This window comes from Solanum verrucosum, unplaced genomic scaffold (genome assembly GCF_900185275.1).
Source record: "Solanum verrucosum unplaced genomic scaffold, falcon-dt-bn FXZP01000107.1, whole genome shotgun sequence".
Classification (NCBI taxonomy): domain Eukaryota; kingdom Viridiplantae; phylum Streptophyta; class Magnoliopsida; order Solanales; family Solanaceae; genus Solanum; species Solanum verrucosum.
The window spans coordinates 864520-892292 of record NW_026020273.1 but is presented as its reverse complement, the minus strand read 5'-3'; the positions used below and the strand labels follow the sequence as shown (position 1 = coordinate 892292).

Below are 27773 nucleotides of genomic sequence, written 5' to 3'. Positions count from 1 at the left end.
ATGGGGGTCTTGATCCTTGTCTAATTTTCCATACAAGGAGCCAAATCCAAAGTTACTTCAAAATATGAAAAATCTAGGTTTTCACTCAATCTCATGGGTTCTTCCATCAAATGGTTTTAAAAGGTTTCTAATGGCACTTTATGGTTATATTGTTGTTGTATTGACGATTTAAGATGAAAATACTCCATGAACCCATGATTTCTCTCTATTCCTAGTTTATGCCTTTATGAAGTGGTTGCTAGATAATGAATGTATATGAATCAAACTTGTTTAAAGGTCTTTAGATTGTTGAAGTATGTCATTACCCATGCTTATTTTATGGTGTATTGTTGGTGTATTGGTATGTGAGGCTTATGGCCTTAAAGGCATAGTATGAGAAATTGGAGTGTTATCATGACATTATATGAATGAGAATCCAATGAAGATAATGTGATCATGTTATGAATGTAAAGGTGTTGTTGTAGGTTGTTCACTGTTTTGGTTGCATAATTACTACCCTAATTTCCATGCTCTTTGATTTCATTACATGCCTTCAAGGTGTTTGACAAAATGTCCAACTATGGAGAATTGATAAATTGATGTTTTAAAGCTTGAGTTATGAGATGTATGGAACTTCAAAGATGTGTTGATGACAAACTAAGCTTGTGTATATGTTCATTCCATACGTGAGATTGCATTAGAGCCTAATGAGAATTTCCTATATAAAGTGTTGCATGACCATGCCCGGTCCGGGGGAAAAGAACCGGACAACCATGTGAGAGGTTTATATCTCACCACCTAGGATGTTTGGGGTGTGACCAACATCAACCATGTGAGAGGTTTATATCTCACCACCTAGGATGTTTGGGGTGTGACCAACATCAACCATGTGAGAGGTTTATATCTCACCACCTAGGATGCTTGGGGTGTGACCAACATCAACCATGTGAGGGGTTTATACCTTGCCACCAGGGTGTCCGGGTGTGAACGGCATCCCCCATCCTAAGTTGGGGTTATAGATTGGTTGGATCATGCATACACATATGATATCTACTATTAGTATAGATTTACTTAAACATGTTTTGACTTCACTTTGATCATGCATCCTCATATTGTTATTCATAATGCCTATGAAACTATTTCTTGTATTTCGATTGTGTCCTTGTTTATTGTTGTGTTGCACCCCGCATACTTAGTACATTCCAAGTACTAACGCATATTTTGCCTACATGATGTCACCATGTAGGGACCGGAGCTACTCTTGATCCTTCTCTCCATTCACGTGGCTAGTACGACGCTTATCCGAGTTTGTTGGTGAGTCCTCAATAATTCGAGGGCTATGTTATGTTTCTTACTCCTATGTTTTGAGACTTTAGCTTGCAATTGTATTTTAACTATGAGGGGAGCCGGTAATATGTCATGGCCCCCGTCCTATCTATGTATGTAGAGGTGTGAGTTGGACAAGTATTTTGTAAACGAGCTTGACTCTTATTCTATGATGTCATTTTGAAATGGTTTGCCTTAGTCCCTATTTCCCGTTAATTAATGTTGAATGTACTTCCGCGATCGATGAAGTGTGATGACAAGTTTGAGAGGCTTGTTTGGGGTTCCTTCGGGTTCCTCATTCGCCATGTCACGTCTAGGCCCTAGGCTTGGGTCGTGACAGATACATGACTTCTCTTACCAAGGTCTGAGTCTAATGGTACATGTTTGTTGTATTTGAGCTGATGAGTCCACAAATTAGACTCATTTAGGGCTTTATTTTAATAGAAATAGTGTCCTCAAATGCTTATTTTATCTCAATATCTGATGAAAACTCTTAAGTTTCAATTATTTGAAGTTTGAACGAAGAAACTGAAGCCTAAGCTTCGCCAAGCACACTTGGCGAGTCACCGAAGGGACATACTCCACCCTTTGTTCCAGTACATGAACCCTTGAAGGAAGAGGATAAAAAAGGCGATGAAAAGAGTTGTCGGCGTGTCGCAAAACAGTACCACAAAGCAAGGATATACCGCCTAATGATCCAGGACACAAACATGCTGAAGGCAAAGAACAAAAGGCGATGAAACAGAAGAAGGGTGAATCGTTGAGTTGATCGGTGATTTCGACAAATGTCGTCGAATTACCCACTGCAACACAAATTTCCGAATCTATAAATACTAGCTCTTTACTAGTTTTTAGGGGTCTGAACATTATTGTAGTTTTTACACATAGAATATTAGATGGCTCATATTTTTTGCTCAAGTTTGGAGAGGGTTTTTGGGAGACTTGAAGAAAGGAATTCATCTTCCCGAAATTGGAAGTGGGTCTTCTCTATTCTTCTTCCTTTGCTTAAATCAAGGTTTAATTTCTTACACTCATTTGATTTTGTTATCATTTTGGGTGTAATTGCTTATTTCTTGATGTGTGGCTAAAAACCCCCATTCTTGGGATGTGATTTAGCAAATATGTGTTGATATTATTGTTGGGTCTTGCTTGCTGATAGGTTAGATGTAGTTTAATGGTGATTTCACCTAGCGGTTTTGGTTTAATCTAAAGGGTTTGTAGTTGCAAATACAAAACCACCCATGTGTTTTTGGCTTGCCCGAAAGGAAGGTCGCGAAACCAAGACCACTAGACTGATGGCCTAAAGAGTGGGTCGACATGTGGTTCAGCCCGAGAGGGTGAACCCTAGTCCCATATCCTAAAACTCAGCTTAAGAGAATGAGTGGGGTAAGGCGTAGGCTGGTATTCATGCGGCAAGTGGGTGTTCGAGAGGAACCTATTTGAAACGTGGTAAGTTACCCGAGAGGGAACTTATTTCCATCTAAAGCTTAGCCTAGTCACTATATCTTGCAAATTTCTTATCGAAAGCATGTACCCAACGATTTATATCAATATATATTGCGGTCACACCCTAATAACTTTTCCCCATACTTGATTTTCTCTTTCTTTTTGTTGTTTTAGCTACTTGTGACAACCCCCTTTGATATTTGACACTTTTGTGTCACCCACTTGAATTTACTTTGTTTCTATTCGATAATTTCTCAAACTAGAGCTAACCAAAACAAATTTTTAGCCTAACTACCATTTTCACTACCACTCCCTTGGGACACGACCCCAACCCTTGGTTGGGTTACTATATTACTGATGATTGTAGACACTCGAACCGTAGGTTAGTGTTGTTGGTCACGATAAGCATCAAAATGGCACCGCTACCGGGGAGTGGTGTCACGTGAAGATGTAGTTTTCTAGAGTTTTTGTTCTTCTTAGCTGTAGTTTACTAACTTTATTTTTAGTTTTTTTTTTGCTTGTTTATATATTGAAACAGGAAAGATGAGCATGAATGGTAACTATGGGTACCAAATGGACCAAGTGCTATCTTTTCTATACCCAATGCCAAAAGAGGGGTGGCCTCATGAAAATGAGGCCAACCTCACTAATGGAACTTGAGTGAGAACTTGCGTCGTGCCACAACATTAAATAAGGCGCTGTTTGGGAGGCAACCCAAACCCCTTTTTATTGCTTTAAGTTACTTTGATGAAATAATAGTGTGTTGATTGCGCAGATGAAAGTGTGGAAGTTGATTGGCAATTGCCGATTGGTTCGACAACCTTGACGCATTCCACCGTTTAATTCAACCCAGTTTGGGATTGGGTTTGTAAAACTCGACAGGACTCAACAAAATTATTGGCGAGTCACCGAGTATACCGGCGATTCCGATGCAAACAGCCGTTTGGATCTTCATCTCGACTGAAGGTTCTGTAAAACTCGGTGAGATAAGTGAACACTCTGTGAATCGCCAAGAGATTCGGCGATCGGGACTAATGTCACCCAATGAACAAGAACTGGACAGTTTTTTAGCTAAAGGTTTAAAAAGTTCTAACTTCATTCTCTTTCCATCACTTTTCTACCTCTACAAACTCACACCTGCACTTTAGTTTTATTTTTCTTGCACTTTCGGAGTATTTTGGTTAGTTGATTTGTGTGCGGGATTGGATTACTTTCCTTCCTAGCGTTTCAATAACCATTTGAGCAGCGCAAAAGGTTAGTTTCTTAAACCCCGTGATTGTGTTGTCAAAATTGTACTCATTTGCAAATGCTATGATGAAATCTGTTGAACCTCATTGATTGGATTGAATTGTTTATGTGATGATTTGTCTGCGATAACCTCGCCTGAACTGCCATAATTGTTAAAACCTTATTTTCTAATGCATCGAGTAGGGTTAATATGTGATAGGTGGTATTCGTATGTTATGGATCTTGGTCAAATTTGTGCTATTTGTGCTTAAATTTTGTTTCCACGGGTTGTAGGGTTGATTTTGAGAAGTTGGGTCAAAAGTAGGCACGTTGGGTCATTCGGCGAGCTGTGACGAGCTCACCGAACCACTATGTGGTTCTCCTAAGTGTCCCATCTCGTCCTTATTATCATGCTTTATTTGTTATGGCTGCTGTAACTTTCAATGAGAAGGACGGGATTGCCAAGTGCACTCGGTGACTTGCCGAATGTTATCTTAATCGCCCTTTGTCTACACCCCTAACTCTTCTTCACTGTCACCTTCGGTGACAAACCGAATAGACTGACCATCTACCTGCAACTGAATATCTCTGCTTAGTTTGTCAAAAATGTTCTAACGTTATCTAAAGATTTTGCATACAAGGCTAAATCCAAAGTTACAGGAAGAGACATGCCACCCCGACACATAAGAGCACGAAATTTCAGGAGAGATGCAGAAAAGTCAAACAAGACCAAAGCAAAGAGCAAGAGCAAGAGCAAGGAAGCCAGATCCTGTAGGAGGATTCCCATTGACCCTAATGTCCCTTCGTGGACCCGAGGGTTCATCAATGTGGTACATGCCTTTGGAGCAGCTAATGATTTGGATAATATGGTTAAGGCTAATCTCGCTACAGCAGCTGAAGCAGAGAACCAGAGTCAGAATGATGATACTCAGGGCACTAATGCCCAGACAAATGGAGCGACTGCTCAGATAGGATCCCCTCTTTACCTCCCTCTCTATCTTTCTTTATTCTAGATTTTGAATATTTTGTTACTTGCATTTGAGGACAAACGCATTTCTTTTGTGGTGGGGTAAGGCTTACCTTGTTTTCTTGTTTTGAATGATGTTTTCTGTATATTTTTGGGTTGCCTGTTTTAAATTGTGTTTTTCAAACTGCTTTGCGATTGTTTGAGCTTATGGCTCCCTTTTGGGTTTAATTGAAAAACAAGAAAAGATTTTGACCCTTCCAAAAAGTTTTCATTTTTTGAAAATTTTCACCACCTCTTGTGTTGAAAGTGGCTGTTCTCGTACAAAATTGAGTCTCATTTTCGCTCAAATACCGATTACATAAATAGTGCTCCTAATAGAACAAACATGAATGTGTTGCTACAACGAGACCAAATGAAGTTGCATAAACAATATGTGAACTCTTTGCATCTCGTTGTGATTAGCCATGTATCAAATTGATTCTCGTGTGATGACCATAGCACACTAGCAAAAGTGTGTAGTCTTGTTTGACTTTAGTGTCGATGCCTTGTGTGATGAGCTTATTTTTAACCATGCATGAATATACCTAGAATTTGCCCCGTTAGTCTGATTGATTTAGTAAGGTGTTCTCTTGAGATGATCTTAGGCAACTTTTGGAAAGTGTGAGCCAATTTGACATATACCTCTTTTGTGGCCTACCCGTGAGCATGGGAAACTCTCTTGAACGCCCTTTGAGCCTTACCTTTCTTTAAAAGAACCTTGATGAACCCTAGACCTTACTTAATCCACTACCTATAATCCTCTTGATTTTTGGTTTAGTGAATAGCCAACTTAGGCCAAAGGGGGTATGGTGAAAAAGGAAAAGGGAAAGTCAAGAAGTGCAAGAAAAGTCTCCCTTAACCCATGGTGTTGCGGAAAAATGGAAACCCTCCATATAAAAAAAAAAGAATGAAAAAGAAATGTTGTGGAATAAAAGTACAAAAGAAATTGGGTTTCCAAGCAATCCATGGAGGTGAATAAAAAGATGTCTTAGAAGCACTAGAAAAAGAATTGATAATGCAAAAGAAGGGGATGCCTTGAGAATACCACATCTCATGAGGAAAAAGCCACTGAGCCTAAATGACCATACCTTTGCACTCAGCCCCATTACAAGCCTTAGAAAGACCTTTTTGATCTTGAGTGAGCCAAACCGAAGATCAATTGGAAATAAGGGCAAACCTATGGGTGAAAACATGCATTATGTTCCTCTTTTTGAGTATGAGCGTTGCATCTGATTCCTGATCTTAAATTGATTAGCCTCTGTGTGTGAATATGGAATCATTCTTTGTGTCAGGGAATTTAGATACTTTCGTTGAGCTTGAACTTGCATTAGTAGAAAGTATTGCGAGTATGAGAATCTATGGTAATGGTGTGTCACAACTTGAATCTTTTAATACACAATTGATCTTTGCATGAGTAATTTGAGTCTTGTTGTGTCTGTTCATGATTTAGTCTTGTGTAACACTATTTGAGACATCTTATTTAAACTGCTGAACTTAAGTTTTACTTGAGGACAAACAAAAGTTTAAGTTGGAGGTGTTGATGAGTCAACAAATTGGACTCATTTAGGGCTTTATTTTAATAGAAATAGTGTCCTCAAATACTTATTTTATCTTAATATCTGATGAAAACTCTTAAGTTTCAAGTATTTGAAGTTTGAGTGAAAGCATGGACACTTACCCGCAAAAAGGAACAAAAAGGCTAAAAAGAACAAAGAAACTGAAGCCTAAGCTTCGCCAAGCACACTTGGCGAGTCGCCGAAAGGACATACTCCCCCCTTTGTTCCAGTACGCGAAGCCCTGAAGGAAGCGAATCAACAAGGCAATGATAGGAGCAATCGATGTGTCGCCGAACAGTTTCGCAAGGAAGGGATATACCGCCTAATGATCCAGGACACAAACATGCTGAAGGCAAAGCACAAAAGGCGATGAACTAGAAAAAGGGCGAATCGCTGAGTTAATCGGCGATTCCGACTAATGTCGCCGAATGACCCACTACAACACAAATTTCTAAATCTATAAATACTAGCTCTTGACTAGTTTTTAGGGATCCGAACATTATTGTAGTTTTTACACTTAGAATATTAGCTTGTTCATATTTTTCTTTCAAGTTTGGAGAGGGTTTTTGGGAGACTTGAAGAAACGAGTTCATCTTCCCGAAATTGGAAGTAGGTCTTCTCTATTCTTCTTCTTATTCTTAAATCAAGGTTTAGTTTCTTGCACCCATTTGATTTTGTTATCATTTTAGGTGTAATTGCTCATTTATTCATGTGTGGCTATAAACCCCCATTCTTAGGGCGTGATTTAGCAAATATGTGTTGATATTATTGTTGGGTCTTACTTAGTGATAGGTTAGATGTAGTTTAATAATGATTTCACCTAGCGGTTGTGGTTTAATCTAAAGGGTTTGTAGTTGCAAATACAAAACCACCCATGTGTTTTCGGCTGGCCCGAGAGGAAGGTCGTGAAGCCAAGACCACTAGATTGATGGCCTAAGGAGTGGGTAGACATGAGGTTCAGCCCGAGAGGGTGAACCCTAGTCCCATATCCTAACACTCAGCTCGAGAGAGTGAGTGGGATAAGGCGTAGGCTGGTCTTCATGCGGCAAGTGGGTGTCCAAGAGGAACCCATTTGAAACAGGGTAAGTTGCCCGAAAGGGAACTTATTTCCTTCTAAAGCTTAGCCTAGTCACTATTATCTTGCAAATTTCCTATCGAAAGCATGTTCCCAACAATTTATATCAATATATATTGCGGTCACACCCCAAGAACATTTCCCCATACTTCATTTTCTCTTTATTTTTGTTGTTTTAGCAACTTGTGATAGAACCCCCTTTGATATTTGACACTTTAGTGTCACCCACTTGAATTGACTTTGTTTTTATTCGATAATTTCTCAAACTACAGCTAAATAAAACAAAATTTTAGCCTAACTACTATTTTCACTACCACTCCCTTGGGACACGACCCCAACCCTTGGTTGGGTTACTATATTATTGACGATCATAGACACTTGAACCGTAGGTTAGTGTCGTTGGTCATGATAAGCATCACAAGTTTAACCCAAAATCCTAAGGTTCGGGCTCTATACCTCTCTATAGGGAGTCTCATCCCAAGAACATTGTTTTTTACTACCACATTTAATCAACACTGGACTCATATCAAGAACTACCTAATGTTTAACAACACCACTTTCAAGCTTTGTAGTCTAACAACTCCATGGACTCCTACTAACCAGTTCTTTAAGAAGTTCTCATTCTCTCATCATCTCTGCCATACCAACAAGAATTTTCCGCATTAATACTCGAAACCAACCAAGGGCTCTCATTTAACTATTTCTCATAGTAAAACCTCATCCTCCTCTTCCTCCTTATTTATAATCTTAGATGGAATTATCAAACCATCATTATCACGATAATAACATTAACCTTCTTCTTCTAACATCACTCCACTACTAAAAGGACCTCCGAAGAGATATCTCCCATAATCTTTTGAACTCATTACTATCTTATACTCAACACATAACTTGATTTCTCATCTTATAATCTTCCCCTTAGGTCTAAAGCTGACACTTGAAAGCTATGGACCTATTCTATCATCTCTAAACTGGTCTACATCCCCTTTTACTATAATACTCGGGATAAGTTTACCTCATGACTATCGAACTCTCCATAAGCAAGTACTAATGCCTCAATTCTTAATCAGTTCTATAACCTTTTGAACATCATGACCCTTTCAAAATAAATCATAAGCGTAGCTTAGATTTGCCACTATCTCATCATGACTAGTAACTATTTCTCTTCCTTCTATCAAGAACTCTCTACAACATTACTATTCCTTATTTGACTCATAAAGAACTCATCCCTTATGGTGACTGGGTGCATGATTGCAATAACATAATATGCCCCATCACTATCTCCCTTTCATAGATTACTGAACCTCTGCATACTTTCCTCTTAACTTAAGGGGCACTCTTTACTACTACTACTACTCATAATATCGTAGCTCTTGCTACCTTTTCGGGTGATAATATTACCCAAGCTCTACAACACACTTCCTCATAAGGATCTCAGCTGAAACAGGGCTTAGAGAAGAGAGTACAACTCGCTTTTATCTTGAACACATGATTCATATGAACATGAGTGCATTTTCTCGAACTCAACACTTAACTCACTCACAAGCTTCTCTCATGCCCCTCTAGAGTCTCATGGCTTCCTCAAGATTTTGCTAAAATTAACTCATCGATAAAGGACTAACTTTGCTTTTGAACCACCACTAGTAGGACGGGTAGTCGAATTTATATGAGAACGTGCGAGTTAGAATAAATCTCTATGACATAACTCTATTGCACAATTTAGAGTATGAAAGAAGGGAAACTTTTCTTAAATGCCTCATTTATAGAAGTGGGGCCCTCACAACCATAAACAAGACCTTACTGACACAACTTTATACACATCCTAGGACACTTGAACTCTGTGCTCTAATACCAAGTTTGCCACGACCCGAGCCTACACCCTAGGCGTGGCCGGCACTAGGGAACCATTGTTGGTCCCCAAGCGAACCCTCATAATGGTTTGCTATAAGCAGAAGACTAACCCAAGCATACAAAAGCTTAAAACTAAAATAAATCCAATAAACTCAAATACTCAACCGTTTTAAAAGTCTGTACAATACTCAAAATAAATGTAAATAAAAAAACTCCTCGATTGTGTCTATCTATGAAGCCTCTACTATTAAAGAAGGATATGGGGACAAGACCCACGACATCTCAAAACTACTAACTATAAGACAAAGGTGAAGTCCTCTGGAATATAAGATGGTTCACAAAAGCTGACTGAATATCACATGACCTCAACGAAATGCCTATTGATGATCATCAATACCTATATATGCATCATGAAATGATGCAGGCCAAATAGCTCAGTACATGGAATGTACGAGCATGTAAGGGGAATTGTAAAGCATAAACATAAATTTTTACCTTTTATCAACTCAACTCAACTCAAAAAAAACATCATTCAACTCAATAATGAAAGACTCAACTCTATGAAACATGGTTCAACTCTGGATACTCAAGGATCGAGCTACAATGAAACATACAATATATGGAAATCTTTTAAAACAGTAGATAGCAACTCAGTGTATTGAAGAGTACAATAATAACTCAATTTGTATATAAAAATACAACATAACTGTGTGGGAGATTTTCTAACCGACAACCATCACTATGAGCTATGTGATGATACATTGTCTAGCCCACGTTGTCAGAACTGTCCTATACTTTGCTGGTGTATAGAACCTACTACTAAGTGGATCCACTAGTCTATGTTAAAAAGAATTAAGGAATCATCTAAAATGTATGAACCTTTCTACCCACGTTGCCTACATGGGTTATGGGGGCTGTCAGTTGTATGAACTTTCCCCTATATCGGTGCTCAATACTATTCCAAAAATATACTAGCTCATATGTTTTTAAAAACACAAATTTTTATGTATTTTGAGATTATTACTCAAATAACTTTCTCTTAAAAAAATAGTCCTCAAACTGCTCAAAACTCCTTTGAAAAACTCAGTTTACTCCCATCGTAAATTTAAAAACATTTACCCTTGGGAATACTTTGTTCCCATATATCATTTTAAAGAAAATGAACTCAACTCTAGTTTTCCTCAACTCAGTACTCATGTCTTCAAAACAAGTTTTAAAACAATTTGTAAAAAGACTTCTTAAAATAGGGTTCATGCTGAATTATGGACGTGAACGACTCAATTCAAGGTTTTCAATAACCATGCATAGAACTGAATACTTGGAACTCAGCAAATCCAGAACTCAAGGAGTCAAATGATACTACTCATCTCAAGAATGCTCGACCCGGAGGGTTAATGCAAAATCATGGGCATGAACTACTCAACTCAAGGACTCAATGATACTTCTCATCTCAAGACTACTCGACTAATAGGGTTCATGCGAAATTATGAGCATGAACAACTCAATTCAAGGACCTTCATAGGTAACATGTAGTAGCCCCATTATTAGGAATATAATCCCAAAATAATTAGGAACTCAATACTCAATACTTATAACTTGAAGATACTAGTCCTCTCAAAGATACTCAATTTATGGAGTTCATGTGGAATTATGGGCATGAACGACTCGACTCGTGGGTTTACATAACAATATGGAACTGATGTATACCACTACAAAAAAACCTCAAATTGCCAACAAATTTTACTAATGACTTCAGTTGGTTAGTATTTTACTAACAAATTACCAACATATTTCTAACCGAATTATTTTTGAAAACTTAACAACGAAATTCTAACAGATTACCAACCAAAATATTACCAACAAAATATTTTAGTTGGTAAATACGGCAGGAAAAAATGGCGCCAAATTTAGCAACTTTTTATTAATGGATTACCAACTGAAATATTACTAACGCACTTCTTTTGTTAGTAATATTACCAACGAAGTATATATCGGTTGGTAAATAAGACCAAAAAATTGTTTATATAATTTATTAACAAATTACCAATGAATTACTAACAAACCATTTACCAACGGCAATATTTTGTTGCTAAATTACCAACCAAATATAAATGTGTTGGTAAATTAGTAACGAAATGTAATTTGTTGGTAAACTTGCCAACAAATATCTAATTAGTTGAAAATTTGCCGACGAATAAAGATTGTAGTTTGTAAATTACTAACATAATTAAAATAGTTGGTAATATACCAACCGATCATTAATCCATTGGTAATATTTACCAACATATTAATTTTTAGTTGGTAATATTACACATGAATGTTTAGTTGGATAGTAACTATTACCAACCGTGACAAAATTTCTCGATAAATTATTAAATTACTAACTGATATTTGAATAGTTGGTAAATTTACCAATTGAGAAGTTAAATTGTTTGGTAAATCATCATCTAGTGTTGAAACATAAAAGTAAATATTAGATTAAAATCTTGAAGAAGCTGAAGGTGAATTTTTTTTCAGTGCACTAACGATGAAGAAGATGAAAATATGGTTAAGAATATAGACGCTCATTGAGATGAACAAAATAATGACGATGCCTTATCTGATTATGAATCTGAGAAAATGGAGTATTTAAAGGTGTCAGTGATGATGAGAAAGCAATTGTTCACCCAATGAAAAAAGTAAGGTCGTCATTTTGATAAAAAATAACCTTCCGGAGCTAACCGCGATGACCAAAAATGACTTTGCTCAATATCTTTTAAGGTTTAGCCAAAATTTGATTTTGGTCAATATTTTTGGTAAACAATATGCTCGGATTAGAATTCCATAGTGTGATTAGCTTTATGGAATGCCATTTTTTATCTAATAGAATGGTTTGTTCGGGTTTCGAGGTTTTCATTTTCAGTTAGTGCCGTTAGGCATTTTAACTTTTAACTTTTGGACAAAAACTTTATTTTGCGTGACATTTTTTGTAAACGTGGTCAGATGAGAATTTTGTCGGCGTTGTTAGCTTCGGAAGGTCATTTTTTTATCCAATAGGATGGTTGGTTCAGGTTTTGAGGCTTCCATTTTTAGTTTGTGATGTTAGGCGTTTTAACTTTTAAATTTTGGCCAAAATTTAGATTTGGTCAATTTTTTTGGTAAATGTGCTAATAGTAAAATTCCATCAGCGCAGTTAGCTTTGGAAGGTCATTTTTGGTCTAGTAGGATGGTTGGTTCGGGTTTTGAGGCTTCTATTTTCAGTTTGTGTTGTTAGGCGTTTTAACTATTAAGTTTTGGCCAAAATTTAAATTTGGTCAATATTTTTGATAAACGTGCTCAGATTAAAATTTCATTAGCATCGTTAGCTTCAGAAGGTTTTGGTCTAGTAGGACGGTTGGTTTGAGTTTTGAGGCTTTTATTTTCAGTTTGTGCCGTTAGGCGTTTTAACTTTTAACTTTTGGCCAAAATTTGACTTTGCTTAACATTTTTTGCAAACGTGCTCAGATGACAAATCCATCAAAGGGCTTAGCTTTGAAATTTCATTTTTGGTCTAATATGATTGTTGGTTCGGGTTTTGAGGCTTTCATTTCCAGTTTATGTCGTTAGGCGTTTTAACTTTTAAGTTTTGGTAAAAATTTAATTCGGTCAATATATTTGGTAAACGTGGTCAGATGAGAATTCTGTCAGCATAGTTGTATCTGGAAGATTTTTTTTTCTAATAGGATTGTTCGTTTGGTTATGAGGGTTTTGTTTTCAGTTTGTTCTAAGAGGCGTTTTAATTTTTAACTTTTGGCCAAAATTTAACTTTGGTCAAAAAATTGGCAAATGTGCTCAAATGAGAAACCTGTCAATGCGGTTAGCTTTGAAATTTCTTTTTTGGTCTAATAAGATTGTTGGTTCGGGTTTTGAGACTTTTATTTTCAGTTTGTACCGTTAGGTGTTTGTTTTAACTTTTAAGTTTTGGCCAAAATTTAGATTTGGTCAATATATTTGGTAAACGTGGTCAAATGAGAATTCCATTAGTGTAGTTGTGTCTAGAATGTCATTTTTTGTCTAATAGGATGGTTTGTTCCGGTTTTGAGGTTTTCATTTTTAGTTTTTGTCGTTAGGCATTTTAACTTTTAACTTTTGGCCAAAAATTGACTTTGCTTAACATTTTTTGTAAACATGCTCAATGAGAATTTCATCAGTGCGGTTAGCTTCAGAAGGTCATTTTTTCTCCAATAGGATGGTTGGTTCAGGTTTTGAGGCTTTTCCATTTTCACTTTGTGTTGTTAGGCATTTTAACTTTTAAGTTTTGGCCAAAATTTAGATTTGGTCAATATTTTTGGTAAATGTGCTAAGATTAAATTTTCATCAGCGCGGTTAGCTTTGGAAGGTCATTTTTGGTCTAGTAGATTAAATTTTCATCAGCGCGGTTAGCTTTGGTTTTTGTTTTTCAGTTTGTGCCGGTAGGCCTTTTAACTTTTAACTTTTGGCCAAAATTTGAGTTTGGTCAAATTTTTTGTTAAAGGTGCTCTAATGAGAAATCCATCGGTGGGCTTAGCTTTGAAATTTCATTTTTGGTCTAATATGATTATTGGTTCGGGTTTTGAGGCTTTCATTTTGATCAGTTTGTGCCGTTTGGCGTAAATCTTTTATGTTTTGGCCAAATTTGACTTCGGTCAACAGTTTTGGTAAACATGCTCGAATGAAAATTTTGTCAATGCGGTTAGCTCGGAAAGGTCATTTTTTGTCTAATAGGATCATTGGTTCGGCTTTTGAGTCTTTCGTTTTTTGTGCCGTTAGACGTTTTATCTTTCAAATTTTAGCCAAAATTTAATTTGTTAAAAAAAATCGTAAAGGTGCTAGGATTAGAATTTCGTCTGTGCGGTTAGCTCCGGAAGGTCATTTCTGGTCTAATAGGATGGTATGTTTGGGTTGTACGAAGAAGTAGTAGAGGCCTCTTTCTTTTGATTTAAGTCTACAATTGTGATGAACGTGTCTATTGAAATATGTGTATTACTATTAATATTAATTTAATATCATGTACGAACTTTAAAAATATTAGCTATAAATCTTTATTAGACCTAATTTGTAGTTAGCGAAAAGCTCCAATATGTTATCGAACTATTAGAAATGACTCATTTAGTCAGCACAAAATATCTACAATCATGGATACACAAATATATTTTATTGCAAAGTTAATTAAAGTAGTTGAGATATATATATATATATATATATCATGTGAAAATAAAGATATGTCATGTAACGTGTTTACATACTACACTCTAAATAATTTTATATTTAGTCAATACGAAAAAAATGACACATTTCTTTATATGAAAAATCTTTCAACATTATCAACATTGTATCCACGTTGGATCTCACTCATTCTTGTCCAATTAAATTAACTATATCAAATAAATTAGGATAAAAAAAAGTACGAAATATTTTTTATTTATAGTTTCACCCTTATATTTTTTTTAAAAAAAACCCACTTAACATATAAATATATAACTTAGTAGATGACATTTTATTAAATAATATAGAAAGCAAAAAATGTTTAGTTATTTTTTAATTTTTCTTTTTGCCATTACAGACTTGGGCAATAGGCGTGAGCTAGTGTGTATTTCCTTTTGTTCTGAGTTATCAAATGAAAGGATCCCAAATTTAATTTAAAAAAACAAACAAAAAATGTCCAAAAAGAACAACAAAGGCAGGCGATATTAACAAGAAACAAAAATCAGCTCACTTGATTCTTACTAGGTTGAACTAGGTAATCTTCATCAAGAATCTCTAAGCTTCAGTGAACAAGAACAAATTCCATCAAGAATTTCTAAGCTACAATGAACAAGAAACAAAAAGCTGAATGAAGAAGAACAAATTTCATCAAGAATTTCTAAGCAAAGCTAGATCGAACTGGGTAATTTTCTTACTGATCTGTTTTCTAAGTTCCTCTACAGATCAATGATAGATCTCCTCTCAAGAGTTGAACGGATTCAACTACAAATTGCCTAAGTTTTCATCTCAAGCTCTAATTCGCTGCAGTGATTTGATATATGGAGTATTTCTTAGAGCAAATAAGGTCTTTAATCTTTCAAGAGTATAACAACTCATGGACTGCATCTCGTATATACAGAAAGACCCACATCGTGTTGCTGGGTATGTCTTCATCCTCATTCACCCCTCTTTTGTTCAATTAATCATTGCATGTGTTGCTTGTTTTTGCTGATGTACTTAGCTTGTTGTAGATTTCATGCTTGTTTCAATTCCTACATATTATTACATTTTTAGTATTTTAATTTCATCAATTTAAAGATTGGGTTTTGTTTTTGTTTTTATTTCTGGTGAATAAAAAAGAATCTTAAAAGAATTGTACAAATACTTCAAATAAAAATTGGAAAAATTCATTATATTTGAAAGAAAAAAAACGAAAAGTTGAAAAGAAGAGAAAAAAAAGCAAAAACTTTTCCGCTAAACTCCCCACCTCCCTAAATTACAGAGACTTTCGCCACTATTCCGTTTTTTTCTCTAATTTCTGCCCACGTTCAGTATCAGTACTTTATCTAAATCATTTTCATTTCATCTCATTTTAAAGACTGTCTCCGACTACACTCACTCGCAATTCATCTGTGGCTCTTGGATTCTCAGTTTCACTATCCTTTCCGCTAAGTGGTAAGTATTCTTTATCAAGCTTAGTTTCAACCCTGAGGGGTAGCTCAGCTGGTAAAGGCCTGGGACAAAGTCCTTCAGGTCGCCGGTTCGAGCCCCAGCAGGGCCACTGGAGGCATTACAAACTGGCCGTGTCTCCAGGGCCCCGTGGAACTAACCGTGGTGGACCCGCCTTGAAACAGCGGGACCCGGTGGGTACAGCTAGTCGGGTTCGCAAAGCGACGCCCGGAAACCACGGTAAAAAAAAAAAAAAAAAAAAAAAGCTTAGTTTCTCCTTTTTGTTTGATACAATCAGTCAATTGTAGAACTTCAAATGTGCTCTATTTGTTCAATTAATATACAGCATTCATATAGTGAATATATAGACTTGTGTTTTTGGATCCCCTGTCAATTTCTCTAACATAGTTGTGAATTGGGTTCACTATTCGGTACACTATTTTTGAGCCCCCAGCTAAAAGATAAGTTTATATTTTTATACTATTTCAATCACAGTATAATTATAATGCCATTTGTTACATGTTTAAAACTACAAAAGATGTAGAAGAACATAATACTTTTCATTGCCTTCATATTTTGAGTTACATGTTTTATGAAGTTTTGATTATACGAAGGTACTAAAAAATGAAGCTTCAGTGGAAACATTTGTCTTGCTGCCTTGATTATAAATTGCACCCTTTTTAACTATTCAAATATTTTATAATTATAATGCCATTTGTTAAAAATTAGTGCATCTTCTTATGTTCTCTTATATTGTTTTAGCTTGTGATTGTTTTTAAGTTAATTGAGTCAAATATTTCTATTCCCGTTATTTAGGAATGATATCCTATTACTATTTATTTGAATAGGACTTTGTTGGAGTTATTTTAGGAGAAAAGGTTGTTATTTAGTTTATATATATACAACTTGCATACCTGTTGTAAAAAATAGAGATTTCCAGTTCAAAGTTAAAACAAATAACATTATTCTATATTCCATTTTCTGTTATACTGCAAATTTCTTCTTTTCAATTCTCGGTGTGTTTTTGTTTCAATATTTACCCTTCTCACATTATCAGAATAGAAGGTTTATAAGTAAAATGAGTTCAAATCGTCAATGGATGTACAAAAGATTAGCCAAAGGTCTATATGATCCTGAATTCATAAGGGGTGTACAACATTTTATTGAGTTTGCTATGAGTCATCCAGAAGGGAGGGACGGTGAGAGACTAAGGTGCCCATGTAACCGAAAGAAATGTCAAAATAGAAACTTTGAAAATGTTCATACTGTCCATGGTCATTTATTAAAAGAAGGTTTTGTACCGGGATATCATGTATGGTACTTGCATGGAGAAAATGAAGTTGCGAGAAGCATAGATCAAGATGAAAGGATACCACGGGATCATACTATGAATAACCTACCCGTGAATGTTGGTGCATTTGATGATCCTACACCTACTACATCATATCATAGAATGGTTCATGAGGCTGCTGGTCCCGCATTTGTTCCAGATGATATGGAAGAATTACCTAATCCTGATGCACAAAGTTTTTATGATATGCTTGATTCTGCAAATCAAGAAGTGTGGCCTGGTTGTGAAACACACTCAAAATTATCAGCTGTTTCTTGGTTGTTGCACATCAAGACTGAACACCACCTCTCTGATAGATGTTTTGATGAAATTTGTCAGTATATGAGTGAGATGCTTCCGCCTGATAATGTGATGCCAAAAAATTTCTATGAAACTAAAAAGTTAATGAGGGGAATGAACATGCCAGTTGAAAAAATTCATACTTGTGTCAATGCCTGCATGATTTACTGGGGAGAGGATAGCGAGCTTGTAAATTGCAAATTTTGTAGTCATCCCAGGTACAAGCCTACAAGACAAAGATTTGTTTCAAAGAAAAATCTTGTACCATTTAAACAGATGTATTACTTTCCTCTTACTCCACGACTTCAACGACTGTATGCTTCCAAAGCAACTGCTTCTCACATGCAATGGCATGCTGAACATGAAGTTGAGGAAGGTGTAATGCGTCACTGTTCAGATGCACCTGCCTGGAAGCACTTTGATAAGAAGCATCCATCTTTTTCAGAGGAAAGTCGTAATGTTAGATTGGGGCTATCAACAGATGGGTTTCAACCATTTGGACAAACGGGGAAACAATATTCATCTTGGCCAGTAATAGTGACACCATACAACTTGCCTCCTTGGATGTGTATGAAAGATCCCTATTTATTTTTGTCAGTTATAGTTCCTGGGCCAAAGAATCCTAAGCAGCAACTAGATGTTTTCTTGCAGCCTTTGATTGCTGAATTGAAGAATCTATGGAATATAGGTGTCAACACATACGATATCTCTACGAAGCAAAATTTCAAAATGCGAGCTGCTTTGATGTGGACAATCAGTGACTTTCCTGCATATTCAATGTTGTCTGGATGGAGTACTGCAGGCAGGCTAGCATGTCCATATTGTATGGAGAATTCTGATGCTTTTACTTTGACAAAAGGTGGTAAGCAGTCCTGGTTTGACAACCATCGTAAGTTTCTGCCACTGAATCATCCATATAGAAAAGATAAGAGCTCATTTAGAAAGAATAGAGTAGTAACCATGCAGCCTACCCCATTCCGGTCAGGTGAAGATGTCTTAAAGGAGATAGAAGAACTGGGACTTAAAAAGGTAACAGAACTTGGGGCTGATATTATTAATCATCGGATTAGTAGGTTTTCTGATTGGAAGAAGAGAAGCATATTCTGGGATTTGCCATATTGGAGTACCAATCTCATTCGGCATAATCTAGATATGATGCACATTGAGAAGAACTTCTTTGAGAATGTGTTCAACACAGTGCTGGATGTAGATGGTAAAACAAAAGATAACCCAAAATCTAGAGAAGACTTGAAAGAGTTCTGTCGACGACCTGAATTACATGTTGTTGATGGAAAATACCCGAAAGCTATTTACACACTAAAAGAAAAGTCAAAAAAATTGTTGTGTGAATGGGTGAAAAATCTGAAGTTTCCTGATGGATATGTCTCAAATATGGGAAGGTGTGTCGACATGAAAAAACACAAGTTATTTGGTATGAAAAGTCACGATTGTCATGTATTCATGCAAAGATTGGTTCCTATTGCATTCCGTGAGCTATTACCAAAAAAGGTGTGGGAAGCACTTACTGAGATGAGTCTTTTCTTTAGGGATGTCACTGCTACAGTAATACGTGAAGAGGATATGGTACGACTTCAACAAGAAATACCTGAAATACTTTGTAAATTAGAGCGTGTATTCCCTCCTAGCTTCTTTGATTCAATGGAGCATCTCCCTGTGCATCTCGCTTATGAAGCAATGCTAGCTGGTCCGGTACAATATCGATGGATGTATCCATTTGAGAGGTAAGATTTCATTTATGTATTCAAGTACTTCATTTTTTTGGGCAATTAAACTGATTTTGTTAATCACTAAGCGACAATACAAAGCTTGGAGAGGAGCCAACCAGTAACCTTCCCTTCTTAGACAACACTTAAATAACCTTACAGTCCTTATGACAATCCTTTTATATGTCCATAACCACTAAAATATACTTGGTTATTTAAGTACTTCATTTTCATCATTATGAATGACTAACGCCTTGAGCTTTTGTACTATTTTCAGAAACCTTCGAAAATATAAATATAATGTTCGAAATAAGGCACATGTTGAAGGATGTATATGCAATGCGTATATAGTTGATGAAGGTTCATCCTTCTGTTCACACTACTTCGAGCCTCATGTTTACACAAGGCATAGAAAAGTGCCACGAAATGACGATGGTGGCATAGGCGAACAAGATAGATACAATGGTAATCTTTCTATATTCACCTATCCAGGTCGAGGATTTGGGGAACTAAATAGGAGATATCTAACCGAAGAAGAACTCAAAGCAGCTCATATTTATATTTTACTAAATTGCAGAGAAGTGCAACCATATGTGGAGTAAGCTTTCAAGCTTTTGTTTACATTTATACATTATATTTATCAAAATACTTACATATTCTTTTTCTTATATGTGATCCAAAGGAAATTTATTGACTCCCTTCATCAAAATTTTCCACGAATTACGGAGCAGGAAGTGGATAAGAAACTTGATAAAGATTTTGCATCATGGTTCAGAAGATATGTGAGCACTTGTACAATATCTTTCCATCTGTACTTATTTCATTTATAAGAAACTCTTAATTGTTTTAATTTAATAGGCTTGAGTCCACATAGATAATCAGTTCATCAAGGCGCTTGCAGAAGGTCCATGTCGATCAGCGAAACAATACACTGGTTATAATGTCAACGGCTTTAAATTTCACACTAAAGGTCGCAGTTTTTCTAGAGCATCTGATAACAGTGGCGTTTGCATAAAAGGAACCAATTATAGTGCAGACGACAATGACTACTATGGCGTGCTTACTGAAATTCTTGAATTGGAGTACAAGGGCAGTACACCGATCAAAAGAACAGTTTTATTTAAATGTGAATGGTTTGACCCCACACCAAATGTTGGAATGAAGATTCACCCACAATATAAACTTGTGGATATCAACCATAAAAGGAAATTGAAGAAGTATGAACCATTTGTTTTGGCAATGCAAGCAGCTCAAGTGTATTATGCTTCTTATCCTAGCTTACGACGTGATAAGAATGATTGGTGGGCTGTGTGCAAAACAAAAGCTCGGGGTGTTGTGGTTATGCCTCCGTCATATTTATCGTCTCCTATAGTAGATGTTGCAGAGCCATTCCAATGTGACGGAGATGGTTTAAGATTTGATGTGGTGTACGATAATGAAAATGTTGTCCGAAATGATCCAAATGGAGAATTCATAAATTTAAGAGATGAGAATGATGATTTAGATGATGAGACAGAATTTCATGATGAACCAGAATTAGAATCAGATGATGAAAATGAGAATGAAAAGGCATACTGTGAAAGTGGCAGTGAATAGAGTCGAAGTGCTTAGCTCTAATCTCTTCAAATATAAGAGTTAGAGCGACTGAAACGTAGTATATAAGCTAATTTTATTTCAATTAGATTTTACATTTCTTGCTGACAAAGTTCTGAATTTTAAATGTCTCCAATTTATATTTCTCCTTTACCAGTGTAATTATTTTGTTTTAATTGTTCTCCAGGTTGTTTTGTTTGAGCAACTATCCCTCACTCTCATTTCGTAATATGAAGTAGACCATTCTAGATCTATGTTTTGAATAGTGATGCAATAACTTTATTCTTTGCAGTGTTTATGTTTTTATCTATTGTCTAGGTTAACACATTTTTTTAATTCAGAGGCATCTTGTTCTTGAAGTGATATATCTACTAATTACCTGTTCTTGTTATAATTTGACCAAACTGGCCATGATTCAATTATTATGTTATTATTTCATCCATATGTAACTTTGAAATTGCAGATATGGCACCAAGGGGGGGTGGACGAATCAGATATTCTGGAGAAAGAACATCAGATCCAGTGACATCTCCTCAAATATCTAGTTTCACACCTGATCAAGCACCATCATTGCCTGAAGTGCCGACACCAGTTATGCCGGATTCAGTTGTTGTCAACATATCGGTACCATCTTCATCTATGGGGATAGAAACACCTAGAAATGACATTGTATCTACAACTTCGTCAAATACAACTGATGATACCCGCACCCGAATTGAAATTGTCCTGGGATGGTAAGTGTACAACATCGTTTCATTTAATTGTTTTGCTTCAGGCAAGAAAATAAGCCATATTGATTTTCTTTCCATACTATTTTTCTATAAATCTTTCAAAGTTTTGTTGGCTTTCTTAAATTGCAATGATGGGAATGAATTACAGAATTGAGGTGTTTCTGAAAAATCATTCTTCAAGAAAGTAGCTTGTTAACTGATGTCTACATTTCTCTTATAAAAGAAGAAATAGTTGAATGCCGCTACAGAACATGGAAAGGAATCAAATTTGTAGAATGAATTTCCAGACCTTTTGTTCTTGATCTACATGTTCGAATTACAAAGTTGAATATGCAGTTCCTAGAACTTTTGCTCTTGATCTACATATTCAGATTGTGTGGCAAAATTATTGTTTACTTTGCTTTCAAAAGTATGTTTCTTCTTTTCCCACTGGATCATATCTTACTAAGGGACTAAGAATTGGTAGGAATATGTGAAATTCTCTATAATTTTCTTAAGCTCACTGAATTCTATGTCTGCATTTGAGGTACTCATCTGATGAATTCAAGAGGCTATTTTCTTGTTATTTGCAGAATATGTTTATTTGAAAATTGAGAACATGAACTGCAGAGTACATGTTAATTATTTTGAGTGATATTTCAGTTTATGTTTTGCTTTTATTACTCGTTGGTACTTCTTGTATAAGGAAATAACACTTTTGAGTTTGAAAATGACATACTTGAGCCTATTTTTCTAATCAATAATTGTCTTCTATTTTACTCCCACCCTATAGCTGTTTTTCATGTAGACATCAACTACATGGTGCATTTTTTAGAATCTGATTTGATATTAGTGTCTATGGTGTGACATTTCTTTAATCTCAACAGTCCTTATTTCCTCAAGTTTCTCTTATCTTTTGCAGTATATCATTAGAATTCATACTAGAATTTTTTTTACTTGTTCCAAGCTTCGTATGGGATCCTCACAGCTAGTCATTTCAGGATACGATAATAGTAGGATTTTATAATTTATGTCTAATGATGGTCTCTTTGATAATACTTTCATAAATTTCATATTATTCTTCCTTACTTCCTCTACCTCTTCAGCTCTTATATGTTGATAAAGACACTGATAATACACTCTAACAACTGCTTGATGTAGATAAATAAAATTGAGTATTGAAATAATTGCATGTTATATTTATACAAGTTTGGAGCCAAGTAACGATGTATCTCGGGCAATCACAAAAATCTTTAAGGAAAAATTGGATCCCGAAGGATATGATTGGAAGTCAGTTACACCAGAGATTAAGGACTTCTACTGGGAGGAGTTTAAGGTAAACTATACTATCCGTTTTTCTTAGTAACTATTGATTTATTACGAAAGTAGAACTGTACAGATCAAACAAGAACAAAAGAAAAACATAGATGATGAAGCAGAACCACTACAACTAGCTAAAAGATAAACTTAGGTTGTCTCATCTGCTACATCTAGAAAAAAAAGAATATTTAGGGATACAAGTTCATCGTTTCTAATAATGAAGCAAAATTTCCTATTGTTATTACTCTTATGAAACACCTCTTGGATAGCTTGTCTAACTATAACTTCATGTTGTCTTGGTGTGCCTTTGAAAATATGTTGATTCCTTTCCATCCAAATATGGTATACACTACCAGCCAAGACAACTCTCTATATATCTGCTTTGTGCCTCTTTCCTTTCATTAAATTACTTGCCCAGTCTACTTCATCCTTCCGTCCCATAGGAGCTCTTGTTATGCCCTGCCACTATAACAACTTAGTCCATACGTTGTGGGAGGAAGTACATTGATAAAGCAAGTGCTCTATAGTATCGTTTGTATCTCCGCACATTGGACAACTCATATAATCAACAATGCCCCATCCAATAAACCTATCTCTGGTGTATAATCATCCCAGTATAGCCAAGTACATAATGAATGTCCATTTAGGTGGACCACTGATATTGCAGTTAACCTCCTTCATGAGACTTCTTGATAATTTCCTCTAATCGTCACATATAATTTCTAACAGAGCATTTGGCCTTACTTCCAAGTTTAGCCTAGTTCATTCGAGCTTCTTCAATATACTTTCTCTCTTACCAGACTTGTTTCAACACCCATTATACTTGTTTTGGTACATCTTTTGATACGTAATTGTGTCTCCTTCTACTATAATATTCATATACTAATTATACCCATAAATTCCATTTTACTATCATTTTATTTATGTATTTTATTCATTTAAAATTTCTATTATATCAATTCATGTGATATTTTTCTTTCCCTTTTTAAACAGAAGCGATTCCATTGGAATATGACAACTGAAGGTTCCATAAAGGATCATTTTATGAAAAAATGTTCAATACAATACAAGGGTATGTTATGTGAAGCAAGATCCTCTGAGGAGAAACGAAAAAATATCCCAAAATCTGTTTGGGATAGCTGGAAGCCTCACTATGATACTGAGAATTTTAAGGCTAAATCTGCACAATGTTCCAAAAATCGACTAAGTGAGAAATGTGGTGAAGGATCTGGTCCCTCGCGCCATACTGGAGGCTCCCGGACTCACCGAGAGCATGCAAGAAAACTGGTACAATTATTTTCATTTTATCAAGTTATAGTTTTTTCAACGTTATTCCTCTAGCAATAACTTTGATGGATGTGATTTCAATTTTAGGCGACTGTTCTTGGACGGCCACCTCATCCACACGAACTTTTGAAGAAGACACATACCAAAAGAAACGATGAGTTTGTGGATCTGAAGTCTAAGAGCACATATGTAAGTAACACCAAACATTACTGATTATCTTTCTTAATTTTTGTTGAGAATTTACTTAGTCGTCATTCATCATGTTTATCCCAAATATTAAATACATGGTTATAATATTTGAAGATTATAATGAGGGAGGTTAATGTCATATTAGTGTAGTTGATGTCTCTATATAATTTTCTAGTGTGGATGAAATCTTTAACAGCTAACAAAACATCATTGTGCATCACTGGCCCTGCTTTATCAGTGCAACCGAGACTATCTATAATCTCTTGGTCGGTGACTTCAGTACATAGAGTAGTTTGCTGTTCTAGAGTAAGTGTAGGTCCCCTTCTCATAGTCGATATGTCTACTGCTGGTAGCTTAGGAGCTGCAGAATCCATAAGACTCTTCTAAAATGTAACATTTTCGGTTTGTATGACCTCAAGAGTTGTAAGCTTGGTTCTTGATAGAGTAGTTTGATGTTCTAGAGTAAGTGTAGGTCCCCTTCTCATAATTGATGTCTACTGTTGGTAGCGTAGGAGCTGCAGAACCCATAAGACTTTTCTAAAATGTAACATTTTCAGTTTGTATAACCTCAAGAGTTGTAAGCTTAGTTCTTGATAGAGTAGTTTGTTGTTCTAGAGTTAGTGTAGGTCCCCTTCTCATAATTGATATGTCTACTGCTGGTAGCGTAGGAGCTACAGAACTCATAAGACTTTTCTAAAATGTAACATTTTCAGTTTGTATGACTTCACGAGTTGTAAGCTTGGTTCTTGTTAGAGTAGTTTGTTGTTCTAGAGTAAGTGTAGGTCCCCTTCTTGACCGATGAATCTGGCAGTATTGTTGTACTTCCTGTCTCTGCTGAAAGTGCAGGATTGTTGCCAAAATGTATAGCTGGAGCAAAAGGTTGTGACATTGTCTTAGAAGCAATACTGGAGGCAGATGTGGCAAAGAATGCCAAAGAATTTTTCTCACAGCCACAAAACCAATTAAAAAGTGAATGATGAGGCTTACTTTCCAACTTTAAGACCAATTCTGTAATCTTATTAAAAGAAAACACATTAGAGGTTTACTAAGTTTATGGTTCTTTTGAAGCCTATATGTTAGGCTTCCTCGTGTTTAGGCCATGTGAATTACATTGCATTTAAAAAGCATAGATTTTCATAGAATAGCTTAGTTTGGTAGGTTTGTACTTTTGTTAGGTGATCCTCTATATCCTTCCTTTCAAAAGTTCTTAGCATGCTTAGTTGTATGATTTTGAACTATCATAGCTTTACTAACTAATATGAAATGCTATCTTTTCAGTTCTAAAAAAAAAAAAAACTTAGTCCCTAAAAGATTATTTTTGTACACTGAATATGAACTACAGGTGCGTATGTCAAAATAAATGTTAATTGCAGCTGTAGAAATGATAAGTGTGGTGGAGGTATTGTCAATGACAAAGATGGTCGACTGATATCATTTGTCTTGTATATTTATAATCGCTAGACATTTTTTCTTAACATAATATCATTTATTTATTTTTCAGGATGCTGTAATATCTAAGATCACATCTGCATCTCAGCTTGTAGATGAATCTGGCGAGTCTCCGACAGTAGATTTTTCAAAGATTTACATGGATGAAGTGGGTGGGGTTAAGAAGGCATGTATATATGGTCTTGGTTCTCAAGCTGTTTTCTATGAGAACGTTGGTTCATCATCTGCTTCAACTTCTCAACCTCAAGATTGTAGTTTTGATGCTCGAGTGAAGGAATACGCTCAAGAAATGAAGGAGGAGATGAAACATGAGATGAGAGAAGAGATGAGAGAAGAGATGAGAGAAGAGTTGCGTGAAGAAATGAAAACTGAGATGCAGCTAGAAATGCAAGAGCAAGTTGATAAGATTCTCCAAGAACGTTTGCCCATCCTCATAGCTGGGCTACCTAAACCACCCCCTGGTACACTGCCCGCTGGTACATCTCCAACTGGTACACCACATTAGCTTAGACATGACCCATCATCAATTAATGATATGAGTCATTTAAAATTTCGAAACTATTGTAGGCATATCTTTCATTGTTTGTTTCTGTATTTGGATTTGTTTTGAACTCTTCATCTTAGCTTTTGCATTGTTTTAGTCAAGTTATAATTTATCAAATGATCATTGGATTTTATTATGTTTTCAGACTTTTTAAGATTCATAAAAGCTATTGATTAATATAAATATATAAAGTGGAACTTTACTATCGAATTACCATTTAGTTAGTAATATGGCAATATACATTACCGATTCACTAACCGAATATTGACCATAAATAATATATATTACCAACAAAATCACAATAAGTTAGTAAGCTTCCTTACGAATTACTAATGAGCTTTTTGTGTTTCTAAAATACTAACCAATTAGTAACATAAGTTACATGAGTAGATAGTCGTTTTTAGTTAGAAATTTAAAATTCGTTGGTAATTTACCAACGAAATACCAACACATTTTTTTCTTAACCGAAATTACAAACTGATTACCAAAGTATTTTGGTGAATTTACTATCGAGCTTACCAACCAAGTTGTTTTCTGTCATACTTGCTAACCAAATACTAACAACATTTTATTTTATTTTAGTATATTTGCCAACATATCACTAACGTAATTGAATAGTGAAGAACCAAATTTACTAACTCTTTTTTCTTCGTTAGTAAACTTCCCAACGATATGCCAACCGAAAATTGGTTGGTGAATTTACCAACGAAAATTTCAAGGCCACATTTCAACAATTACCAACGAGTCTTTTATGTGTTTACCAACTGATCTTTAGTTGGTAATTTTACCAACTAACTGAAATGGGTTGGTAAAATTTAGTGACAAGCTTTTTAGCAACAGATTGACATTAGTTGGCATTCGGTTGGAAAAATCATTTGCCAACCAATTTAATCAATTTAGCAACGGATAATTTTGTTGGCAATTCAAGGGTTTTTTGTAGTGTACGACTCTTCTCATTCTAATACTTACTTCCTCAAAACTTAGCTCAAATCGATAATTGATCTCAAAGGATTCACAATTGAATTCAAAGACTTTCTTGAACTCTACTCTTAACTCTTTCTTGAATTCAAGAGTTCTGATTCATGATATGAAGGATCTCGATGATAGTGTAGACTCATAAATACATTTTCCTCATTCTCATACTCACTTCACTCTTGAAACAAGATATTAGAAATTGTAGAAGACTCCTCAAAAGACTCAAAGGGACTTTCTCAAGAGACTCAAAAGAACT

At 35.7% G+C, this 27773-nt stretch overlaps 2 protein-coding genes across 4 annotated transcripts; both read left to right on the top strand.

Annotated features, from left to right (window-relative positions):
• The first annotated feature begins 17174 nt into the window (after nt 1-17174).
• Nucleotides 17175-19102, top strand: LOC125833805 (uncharacterized). The gene is made up of 2 exons (XM_049512975.1): nt 17175-18939; nt 19095-19102. The coding sequence occupies exons 1-2, from the start codon at nt 17175-17177 to the stop codon at nt 19100-19102; spliced, it is 1773 nt and encodes a 590-aa protein (XP_049368932.1).
• On the top strand, nt 19098-21642 carry LOC125833784 (uncharacterized). Of its 3 annotated transcripts, none has more exons than XM_049512967.1 (2): nt 19098-19468; nt 21507-21610. In XM_049512967.1, exons 1-2 carry the CDS (start codon nt 19119-19121, stop codon nt 21586-21588), a joined length of 432 nt encoding a protein of 143 aa, XP_049368924.1. In that variant the 5' UTR covers nt 19098-19118; the 3' UTR covers nt 21589-21610. The 3 variants fall into 3 exon arrangements, 2 of the variants coding, with proteins under 2 accessions (XP_049368924.1, XP_049368925.1); XM_049512968.1 differs by lacking the exon at nt 21507-21610 and adding an exon at nt 19943-19975; XR_007443319.1 differs by lacking the exon at nt 19098-19468 and adding an exon at nt 20314-20420 and having other exon boundaries at nt 21507-21642.
• Nucleotides 21643-27773: the final 6131 nt, after the last annotated feature.